Source organism: Sylvia atricapilla, chromosome 3 (assembly GCF_009819655.1).
Source record: "Sylvia atricapilla isolate bSylAtr1 chromosome 3, bSylAtr1.pri, whole genome shotgun sequence".
In the NCBI taxonomy this organism is placed as follows: domain Eukaryota; kingdom Metazoa; phylum Chordata; class Aves; order Passeriformes; family Sylviidae; genus Sylvia; species Sylvia atricapilla.
The window spans coordinates 74,754,130-74,765,585 of record NC_089142.1 but is presented as its reverse complement, the minus strand read 5'-3'; the positions used below and the strand labels follow the sequence as shown (position 1 = coordinate 74,765,585).

The 11,456-nt window shown below is 46.8% G+C and overlaps 1 protein-coding gene across 1 annotated transcript; it reads right to left on the bottom strand.

The window, feature by feature from the left end:
* Positions 1-1,616: 1,616 nt before the first annotated feature.
* TBXT (T-box transcription factor T) lies at positions 1,617-9,590 on the bottom strand. The gene is made up of 8 exons (XM_066315838.1): positions 9,346-9,590; positions 8,933-9,197; positions 8,287-8,421; positions 7,475-7,536; positions 7,320-7,381; positions 6,200-6,376; positions 4,843-4,975; positions 1,617-3,645 (listed from the first exon to the last, which is right to left on the bottom strand). Exons 1-8 carry the CDS (start codon positions 9,549-9,551, stop codon positions 3,378-3,380), a joined length of 1,308 nt encoding a protein of 435 aa, XP_066171935.1. The 5' UTR covers positions 9,552-9,590; the 3' UTR covers positions 1,617-3,377.
* Positions 9,591-11,456: the final 1,866 nt, after the last annotated feature.

Genomic DNA, 11,456 nt, shown 5'->3' with positions numbered 1-11,456 from the left:
GTTCCCTGGGCATTTGGACCTCTCCCAGCCTCACAGTAATCTGTAGCCCCAGTGTTTGTCTTGTGTGCCACAGTCAGAAGTAGTGAGGAGTCATGGTGAAGCTGGAACCAGGTAACAGCAGAGCCACACTCACAGGTGGGGGCTGTTTGAGGTGAGCCATCTCACACCACCCTTCCTCGGCATTCAGAAATATCTTCATCAATGCCTCCTCCTTGCCTCCAGCAGCAGCCTCAGGACTGCACCACGCAGCAGCTGAGGAGGGAACACAGCACCGTTGCCCTGAGCTCACGCGTGAGAAAAGCTTCTCCAGATGGGTCACAGGAAGTTCATTTTCAGCTGTGAGTACACAGATATTGAAATGCACCATCTGCTTTAAAGTGATCTGAAAATTGCACTCAACCAAAGGTTTTGGTTTCTTTAATTGGAAAGTAGGGGAGGGAAAAAAAAAATCCCCCACCAGAAAAAGCCAATTAGGTGAGATCCATCAGATACCAGCACTAAGCAAGGCTGAGCTCCTCCACTTCACAGCCCAAAGGCTTTAGCTGCAGGCAGGTTAGTTCAGAGAGACCTAGCTGATCCCTATAATAAGTAGCCTCAACTATTTTTGTCCACGTGGACATGGAATCACTTCTGCAGTACAAGGTCTGCAAGAATGTGAGAAAATACCGAGCCCTGTGCTGGGCAGAGCTGTATCATCCACACAAGCCTCTGGGGGGGGAAAGAGATCCACAGTGGGCTGCCTGCCAAGGGCCATGCCCAGAGACCGGCTCCAGCCCTATGCCCAGCACTTCTCTCCTGCTTCATGGGCCCTCTTCACTGCACAGGCTGCCCAGGGAAATGGTGGAGTCACCAGTCCTGGAGGTACTGAAAAGACACTTAGATATGATACTTAGAGACATGGTTGAGTGGTGGACTTTGCTGTGCCCAGGTAAGGGTTGGACTCAGTGACCTTAAAGTTCATTTCCAAACCAAATGATTCTACAGCAGACTGATCATCCTCTTCTCTCGACATGTCTGCTTTGAGGGCACAGCTCTGGGGCAAGGGATAAAGCTGGCTGGAGCTGGGCTCCCCCCAAGTCAGCTCTCAGGAGTGGCATGCATGTGCTCAGCTGAACACAGGGCCACGGCAGTGCTGAGCAGCTGATAAACTTCTGAAGTAGTTGAAGCACCAGGCAGCAGCTTGGCATTTATTACTGTGGGCAGGGACTCAGAAACACCCTTTAAAAATCTGGTTATCGAGGTATAACACAGCAGGTGCCAGGCTTGCATCCAGCCCCAGCTACGAACTGGTCTCTGTGGGAGAAGAGCTTTCACCCAGCACAAATGCAGCAACCACCTCTGAACACCAGTCAGTCAAGGATTTACCAAAACAAGGGAGAAACAGACGGGGGAGGAGAGAGCAGGGAGAGGTGGATGGGAACTGTTTGAACTTTCGCATACAGGCAGAAGCAGACAGGCAGCAGGAATCATTTGTGAAACCACTCAGAGGAAGGGCAGCGTGACATAGGTTGAGTGTAGCCGATGATGTGCATTTGTTTCACCTTTCCCACCGCCCTCACAAACTGAAAATCAAGCATGGAGTTTTTCTTAAGAATCTTTACTCTTTTTTTTCTTAATTTAAATTATACATCCGAAATACAAGTATAAAACCTCACAATGAAAGATGCTGCTAATTTCTACAAAACAGTCTAAATAATAATGCACTTACATCATTTACACAATTTACCTTCACAATAAAATAGGAGCACTTAGATCAGTATTTACATATTGACAGAGGATGTGGCTGTGCAGCCATCCACTTCTGGTGCTGTCTCCTGCTGGAGTACCTCTGGGAGACTTGCCTCTGCAGGAACAAGCCCTGCCAAAACCTTTCTAGGTGAAGGAACCTGCCCAAAGGGTACCAAACAGACCAAAATGGTGGCAAATATTTGCTTTTCCATCTTCGAGCTGCCACTGCAGGACATAAGCACACATCAATGAGTTATTTAAAGAATTCCCTGATACAGAATTTTGCTTTGCTATATTAGGCACTTCATTATACATGTTATTTGTTATGGCTTATGCAAAAGAACTCACTTTCCTCAGAATATGTATTTGCCAGAGTCAGTGGGAGAAAGAGACACATCTAAGGGCACACTTTTAGCCGATGTTTTGGGTTAGCCTGCATTAGGAATTTGGGTCACATTACTTCCTATCAGGAACGAAGGAAATATTTTATCAAGTTCTGTTCCTTCCAGCAAGTCAAGCAGTCAGTGTGTTTTAAATCTTAGTATAGCCGCACTTTTGTGCAAAATCCTTGGCAACTACAAATTTCCCTCTTCCAGTAAGTTACCTAATTACATCCATGTTGTTCCATGTGCCATGGGGTGATATATCTCACATATGATTGTCTTAAGAGAGTACACTGTAGGTCAAGGGATTATTTACATATCTTAAATGTAGAAGATAAAGTTGTAACTTAGCAAACAATAAATACAGATCAGAGTACAAGATTGAAATAAAATAAATTAGAATAATTCCCCCCCAAGGTGTTGAAATCCTTCTCTTAAGGTCTGAGCCAAAGATTTAAAAAAAAAAAAAAAATCAAAAAAACCACCAAGTGATGTATTTTCAATGGTTCAAAAAGGTTTCGGATAGGGCTTCTAATTAGACACTGTCTGAGAATGAGATGTTTAGCTAAGCTGGTGGGTATTTGAAACCTATGTGATCAAAAAACCTGTAAAAGGAATCTTTTGGATAAAGCTTTTTAGACCAAACATGAATGCTGTTTTTATTGGGAAGAACATAGTTCTCATAGATTGTCTCGACATTAATTCAGCAGCAAGGAAATAAGCATACAGTTAAGAACACAACGTATTTGTGAAGCAAATACGTGTTAGTGCACATGATTTTCCAAAAACTTCACTCCTCAGCTACATTTGTGCATGTTTCAGAATGCTTCTAACTAGATGGTTAATAAAAATCTTCTCATGACTATAGCTAAGTTTGCCATTTAAAAAAATTAACTGAAAAACAGTTAGGAGTAACTTATTCAAGAACGATGCCAAATTTCAGGTCCAAATATATCAGAAGACCAAGAAATTTGGAATCCAAGTAAAAAATCTTAAAATTTAGGTCTATCAAACTTTAAAAACGAAAAAAAAATATTAAAAGCAGTGAATCTGCTCTCAGAATTGCACGCTCACCAGGTTTGTAAACTCTACATGAAGTCAGTGATGCACCGTTCACTACAAGAGGTATAATAATGTGGATGCTCTCTGCAGAGCAGTGCAGATGCTTTTTGGTTGCAGTTTCCTTCACGCTTTCTCCTCCTTGAGGATGAAAGCATCTAAAGCAAATTGAGTAGCTAGAAGTGTCTCAGAGGAAGAGGCCGGTGTCTACATGGAGGGGGAGGTGACAGGTGTCCAGGTGGAGGCCAGCCTGGCATGTGCAGAGGTGTCGTACTGGCTGTCGGGCAGGTCGGCGGGCGCCGCGCCGTCGTACAGGGGTGAGGCGGAGGAGGCCGCCGGCACCGCGTGGGGCAGCGCCGAGTAGTGTCCCGGAGAGCCACGCAGGAACTGAGAGCTCAGCCCGTTGGACATCCCGCTGGGCTGGGACACCGGCGTGATGGTGCTGTTGCTCACAGACCACAGGTTGGGGTACTGACTGCGAGAGGGAAAGCCAGGGATAAAGCAGTTATTAGTGACTCCAGTGCCTGCTGGCAGCTCCCCAGCTCATGACACAGCCCCCACACCAGGTCCCTTTGCTGCAGACAGTGAAATCCTCAAAGCAGTTCCCAGCTACTGGGAGGCAGGAAGGACTCCCAGGGAGAATTTGTGCTCATGGCACCTCCACAAATAAACTGAACTGCCCTATTTTCCAACAGATAAGGGCTTAAGCAAAAGGGATGGAAAAAATGGCTTCCTTGAGGTTCCGCAGTTGCAGTTCTGCTGGTTTTACCTACTGAACAACTCGGTGCAGAAACTGAAACTTGGGGAACTTTGCAACTTCCTAAACATCCATCCTGGGGATCAGACAGAGAAAGAGGTGCTAGAATTACTTAGAATACTTAAAATTACTTAGAATAAGTTACTCAATCTGTGTTCAGGACTAAAACTTACGTTCAGTAATAGAGTTAACTCATACTGGGGAGTAGTATGTAACCAGATTAACAGTGAAGAGTCTATGTGCATGCTACAAATGCAAAAATGCTTTCCTCAAACAGAATGGTAGGTCTGAATTGCTAGAAAAGATATCCAAATCTTGTCCCTCTGCAGTTAATAGCAAATATTTTACCACCTTTTCTGCATCTCTTTGAATTTTTAAGTTTAGATCTAAGGGACTAACTGCAAGCTAAATTATTGCTAAACGATCTAAAAGTCTAATTAAGATAATAAGCACAAAGAGGAGAAAAGATTATTTTTTCTATGATCACAAAATATCTTTCACCACATGTACAACCCCATGCCACGCTGGTTAATGTGGCAATGCTTAAGTAAGGAATTACTGCCCCAAGCATGTGCTCCTTCTCCACACTACAGTTCACTGCTCCATCATTTGTAGCAGAACCACAGTTTATGGAAATGGCTGAGAAAGCTGTGACCAGCCAAAATGGAAGGGATAAATAAAATAAACTTTTTAAACACTATTATACATAATAGAGATGAAACTTGAGAGCATCCTCAAATTCAATCTATGTTTTTCTGAGCAATTTGCAATCCTTAATCTACCAAATATTGCTGTCACACCAGTGGCCAAAAAGACTTCCAATATGCTGGTAACTCTTTACCTCCTTTTTCAGCCTTCTCTTCCTAGAAGGTATCAATACAGGGATTTGAGGGCTGCTGAGGGTTGGACTCGTACCTGGAGCTGGTAGCTGTGCCTGTGCTGTGACCCATGGGCAGCATGGCTGTGTGTGTGGTAACTCCCAGAGAAGACCAGTTGTCATGGGACTGCAGCATGGACAGGCAGGCAGAGGAGTTGTCAGCATAGGCTGCTGAGAAAACACGTAATCACTTACAAGTACTAGAATCAGGCCAAGTAGCAATCTTGTATTTAAATGCAATGCAGAGGTTTAAACCACCCTTTCCCACTACTGCCTTGGAAAAAAAAACAAAATTACACACACAGGAAAAAACAAAGCCAGTAACCAGTTCTGTCAGGCTCACACCTTTATTGGCATTGCCCTGATGTGTTGTTTTGCTCCACTCATAACTGCAAAATCTTATTTCTGTGAAGGGCCTATGGCCAAAAGGCTGTCTGCAAGCCAGCTGCTAATTCAGCACATGCTATTTTACTCAGTCAGTGGGAAAAGGAGGGCTCTTTATTTACACTATCACCTGGAGACCTTCCATCTCCATCATCTACCCTGGCAGTAACGGTCTGGCAAAGCTGGATAACAAGCCTATCACAGGACCACACATCCCACTTTTGAGCTGAGCATGCCACCTTGAAATCTGCATTAGGCACCATCAGGAGTGACTGGACTGTGGCTTAGACTACTTGGCTTGTGACCCAAGCTGGTTGGCTCACACAGCAGGGGCACTAGGAAGCTGCAAAGGGAATCCCAAACAGCCAACCATAGTGAGAAAGAAGCTGCTGTGGTAGCTAGCTAAGGGAAGGAGGGTTTTTGCTGATGATCAGGGAACAAGAAAGAACACCAGAGAGGTTTTGTTCTTCTTTTATTCTTTTTTAAATCTTGCACAAAATTTCCGAAATGCAAGAAAAGTTCATGGAGAGCTAGTTTTCCACCTCAAAATGAACTACAAAACTGCATACAAGATTGGTCAGGCTGCATCTAGAAGCCCATGTATTACTTCATAATTCAAAATAATAAATATTTTTTAAACGGGAACCTTCAATATCTATACAGCCTGAAAGCAAAAATTCTTAACCATTCTTCTTTGCCAGAAGAAAAAAAAATTAAAAACAAAAGAAACAAACAAAAAAGCCCACAGCTAAAAATGCTCTTTTCACCCTTAGGTACCTAGTGCCCAAGATATTAAGTCTTAAAACGTTCGACTACTTTTCAGCACACCTTTTTAAAAAGCTCTGCAGTTTACTCAGCTCCTTATTGTTTCTACCTATCCAGTGATAGGACATTCATAGACAGCCACAGTTAATAGAAACTAACAAAATCAGACCCTCACTTATAAAGACACTGGGAACACGTACTCAGCCCAGTCTCCCCCTTTCCACGGGGCTGCAGCCTCAGACTTACTTGGTGAGCTGTTCCTGTGTGAGTAGGGGCTGGCGTAGGGCGCAGGGCGGTGGCTCCTCAGCGAGGAGTACCTGTCACAGCTGTGGGCAGGGGACAGCGACAGCGGTGCTCCAAACTGCCCGTGAGCATTGGCAGGTGGGCACAGGGTCCCACTCCCAGGAATCAGCCAGCCACCCACTGTGGGAAAGCAAGAGGTCTGTAAGAGGGGCGTGCAGTGCAGCCAGGCAGAGAATCACAGCCATGAGACAAATAACTGAACAGTGAAGAAATGCATGGTCAGAAAAGGAAACTGAGTTTCAGCATAGCTGAGAAATCTGCATCTTTACAACTTTGATAAATGCTCTTATGAAGGAAAATTAGAAAGCAACTTAGAAAAAGTCTTGTGTCAAGCTAACTTGTTTTTTTAAATTACTGTTTAATCACAACCACGGTAAGGAAACGTGGAAATTGTTAGACCCTCCCATATGTAGGTAGTGTGTGCTCAGTAACTGTTAGCATAGTATCCAGTTTTAAATTGGTCTTTGGGAGTCTCAATCTATAGCTAAGCCCTGACCTTTCTTGGACTGTTAAGAACTCCTCTTAAAAATTAAGTATCTTCTCTGAAACAAAATAATTCCTACTGCAAATCAATTCCCCCATCCTTTTTAGGCTGCATTTTGTTGTAAATCATACGTTAAAACAGAAGTCATTAAAACACTAATGCTTTCCAATCATCTGAAAGAACTTTTTTAAGCAAATGCTCATGATTTTCTTAGAATACTTAAAACCCAGATACTGTCTCAATAAATTTCATGAAATAAATTTTTGTCACCATGTCCATGTGAACATTACTGTCCTTGTATAAAAAGGCAGATGTCTTTTTGGATATAGAGGCAACTCTGCAGGATTCTATTAAATGGTTTTGAATGCAGTAAATCCTAACCATACACAGAGACTATAGCATTTATACAATCATAAACATGCATGAACCACAACCACAGAGACTGGTAATAGTCCTCCTCTGTCTATGAACTAACAAGCCAGCTATCAGGCACTGGTCTCAAAGTTTTGCTTAACTTAACAGAGAGTATTTGGAAGAAATCAAAGTTATGCTCATGATGCACAATGAAAGGAAACATACACTGTGAATACCCAGACTGCTGATTGTCCCCCACTTCCTCCATCATGTCTTTGTGATCACTTCTATAAAAGAAACAATGTTGTATTAGTTAAGAATATGCCTTCACAAATCTCTCTTTAAAATCCACACTTTAGAATTAAGTCAAGAGCTCTCACCTTTCTTTTGCATCAAGAAATGCCTTTGCAAACGGATTGTATTTAATTTTTAAAGCTGTGATCTAAAAACAACAAAAAATATCTTTATTCACGTGTATCACCATTCATTATCACATTGATAGTAGGATTTGAATTAGGACTATCCACTGAAGTTGGTAAAATCACAGATTTCTGAAGAAATAAAAGCAGGCCCATAAAAGCAACTGATGGGCATGAATTAAAAAGCTCCTTAAGGTCTGAAGTATTATCAAAGCACTAGGAGTTAGTCTCTCTGCCAAATTCTAAAAGACTGAATAGCCTGAGTCCATTGATCATCTAAGGAAACACCTAAGAAAAGCAGTAAATGAAATAATCATAAAAATCTTCACATTTCAAGCCAGAGCAGATTGGACATCAGAGAAATCTCAGAAAACTGGATAATTACAACTTCACTCAACACAGACACGCATTTGGGCTAACAGAAAAAGGGCCACTCCCAAAATGGCACATTCAGTCACTGTGTAGCTGAAAATGACAATTGTATTTTTTACCATAATTGTTTGCCCCCCACAGCGTCTCTTAAAAATTACTCCCCCTTAAGGAATCTGCAGCACATATTGACGCAAACCATGATGAGAACTTAGTTCTGTAACTCATCCATTCATAGGGCGTTTACATACATTCATTTCATCTTTTATATTTAGCTTCAAAAAAAAGCATAGGAAGATCTGAAAAATGCAAGAGGAGATCCATTATTTATTTTGCTCTGCAACGTGCACGCTTTGCTACTTGAAACCTCCCGGCAGTGGCATCCTCTCCCCCACTGTGCATACCTCCTCGTTCTGGTAGGCTGTCACAGCTATAAACTGGGTTTCTGGGAAGGAATGGCTGGTGATCATCCGCTGAGGGCCACCCACTCGCACTATGTGAATCCGGGGCTCATATTTGTGCAGGGAGTTCAACATGATCTGTGAACAAATAGAGCAGGTGAGCACTGACAGAGTGGTGGCAGATGCTGCCAGGCACAAAGGGCACTCAGGTTTTAAAGTATCCATCTTTCCATCAGAGGTGGAAAAGGCAGTAAGTACCAATAAAGGAAAGGCGCACTGAGGACAGACAACACAACTTTCTGCACAGTTATCCTCATCCCTGTTACTTGACAGGGCACTCGCAGAGTCACAAATGCATCAATGCTAAATTAGCCAGAAAGATTCATCTACAACGCCACTGGCATTAGCAGATATTCAGACCAGAAATAGATTTTCAAAAAAAGAGAAAGTGATAAAACATCAAGGCACCCATCCTCGGTGGAAAGAACAGGTCTTCTAAATGAATGAATTGGGTGGGCAGGGAGAAGCTTGACCCATCCCAGCACGTTTGGTAAGGAACGTACGGAAATGAACAGTGAGGAGAGAGCGAGCCCGCAGGGCCGGGCCGGTCCAGCCCCGCCGACCGACAGGTCCCGGTGCCCGTGTTTACCTGCCCGCCGCCGTTGAGCTTGTTGGTGAGTTTGACTTTGCTGAAGGAGACGGGCGCCTTCATCCAGTGGGCGCCGAAGTTGGGCGAGTCGGGGTGGATGTAGACGCAGCTGGGCGCCTGCGGCTCCGGCTTCCCGCCCGGCACCCACTCCCCGTTCACGTACTTCCAGCGGTGCCCGTCGGCCGCCACGAAGTCCAGCAGGAAGGAGTACATGGCGTTGGGGTCCAGCCCCGACACGCTCACCTTCAGCACCGGGAACATCCTCCTGCGGGGCGACACGGAGGCGCGAGGCACGGCGGCGGGCAGCCGCGACCCCCGGCCCCGGGCGGGCCGCCGGGACCCCTCGCCCCCCGCGGGCGGGCGGCCGGAACCGGGGTCGGGAGGCAGCGGGGAGCGGCGGGGCCCGTCCCTACCTGCCGTTCTTGGTGACGATCATCTCGTTGGTGAGCTCCTTGAAGCGCAGCCACAGGTCGCTGTCCTCCAGCGCGACGCGCAGCTCCCGCTCCGTGGGGTCCCCCTTCTCGCTGCCCGCCTGCAGCTCGCTCTCCACGGCGCTCAGCAGGTGATCCACGCGGTACTGCGGGGGCTTGCCCGCGCCCTCCGCGCCGGGGGAGCTCATGCTGGCCCCGCGCCCGCCCGCGGGGCAGCTCCTGGCACAGCAGCAGCGCACGGGGCCCGGGCCGCCTCCCCGCGCCCTCAGCGGCCGGGCGGCTGTTATAGCCCGCCATAAACGCCCCCCCGGTGACATCACCGCGCCGGCGGGGGGGCCCCGCTGATTGGCGGGCGGCGCCTTTGATGGGCGCGGGCGGCGCTGCCCATTGGCCGCCCGCGGCCATATCAGAACGGGGCCCGCGGGAGCCTGTGATGTTAATTGCGGCCCGCGGGATTAAACGCGGCTATTTTATGTAAATCTGCCCCCAAATGTTTGCACCTCTATCAAAGCCGCCGGGGCCGGGGCTCCAGCAGCCCTGGAGGAAATGGCCCATCTCGGCAACAGCCTCACAACCGGCCAGCGCGGCACCCTCCCGCCTCCCGGCGCAGCGAGACCCCCGGTCCGCTCCTAGGCGGGCAGTCCCGGACGGGAGAAACTCGCTCCCCGGATTCATATTTAGGGGAAAAAGTCGGGAAGTTCTCTTCTCCAGGCGGCCGCAAGCTGACAGCAGCACCCCACCCCGCACGCCGCTTCCCCTGCCCCCTCGTCAGAAACTTCTGCTGCAGGGAAGGGGACAGCTGACAGCGACAAACCTTGCGGGAAAAATAAGCCAAAGGGCTGGTACCGCACTGTACAGCGGCCGATCACAAACCTGGCCGAGGACGGGCATTCCCAGCTTTTAGTGAGCCCACCCGTGGGAAAAGCGGCAGAGTTTCCCTCATAGCACCAGCACGGGCAGTGCCTTCGCAGCCGAGATGCCCGACGGCGATGGCTTCGAGCCATCCCACCTAAGTGATTTTTTAAAAATCTGAAAATCAGATGGGCAGCCACCCGCCATCCTACCTAAATAAAAACATACTTCTGAAAAACAGATGGATAGTTAAGGGCTTTGTGTAGGCTTAAGGAAGGGGAAAGCCCCGGGAGTTCCTGCGGGAAAGAGGGGAGAAACTCATAGGTGAAACTTTGCATCGGGATGGATTTATTTTAAAGTTATTTGGGGCCGGGACGAGGGAAAAGAGGGATGCTCTGAAGCACTCCCGCCGGCCGGTGTTATAATAGTTTGCATTCTCCGGAGCTGCGACGGTCTGTGGTGTGAGGGAAGTTTATTACCTTTCCGTGAGAATCCCTGGATAGAGGGCGAGGGGGAGAGAGGTGACAATGAGCAGGAAATAGTTCAATGGGGTCTCTTTAAACAATAACAAGTTCTTTAAACGGGAGCAAAGGAGAAGGAAAAAGAAGGGGAGCGGTGTAAAAATCAGAGTTGTTTTTAAAACAGGCATCTCCTCCAAACACCGCGCACCGTCGCTGCCGAGATTTTTCAAATTTTAGGAGAAAGTGCCCGGGATAAGCTGTCAAGCTGCCTGGCAGCAGAAGGAGCTGGAAGTCAGGGCTGCCAGGGGAAGGCACGCTGAAGGTCCCTTTTGCGGGACGCAGACGGTGCTTCAGTCCTTTTTGGTTTAGCAGCTGCAGCTTAGGGCTGTATTTTCATTACGCAGCTTCATCGGGCTCATACATCATTCACTTACTCAACTCCGCAGAACTTTTTTCCCCCTTGAATCTGACAAGCCGAATTCCTCGAGTCACCTCTCTTCAACCACTGCAGAAACGGGAGAAAAAAAATGTTACCCTTTCAGACTTATTCTTGCTTTAAAGTTTCTCAAAGCCCTTTCTGCTTGAACACCTACTGCCTGCTTTTCATTCTCTTCGGAGGGGGAAAGCAGCATTTGCAAATAAATTACGGGCAAAGTTTACTAAGTTGATACGTGGTCACTGCTAGCTATAGTTGGAGATGATCTTGTCGCTATCATGTGTTTATTTCACTGAAGGCAACCACGACCTAACAGAACCCACGAAGGCTCAAACCCCGCATGA

What these genes read in the sequence shown, in the direction of transcription:
- TBXT (XM_066315838.1), bottom strand. Translation starts at nt 9,551, where the DNA reads ATGAGCTCCCCCGGCGCGGAGGGCGCGGGCAAGCCCCCGCAGTACCGC. An exon ending in CAGCCTACCAGAACGAGGAG is followed by an intron (nt 7,537 to 8,286) that starts GTATGCACAGTG and finishes TGTTGTTTTTAG; the next exon opens with ATCACAGCTTTAAAAATTAA. An exon ending in ACACAGGAACAGCTCACCAA is followed by an intron (nt 4,976 to 6,199) that starts GTAAGTCTGAGG and finishes GTGTTTTCTCAG; the next exon opens with CAGCCTATGCTGACAACTCC.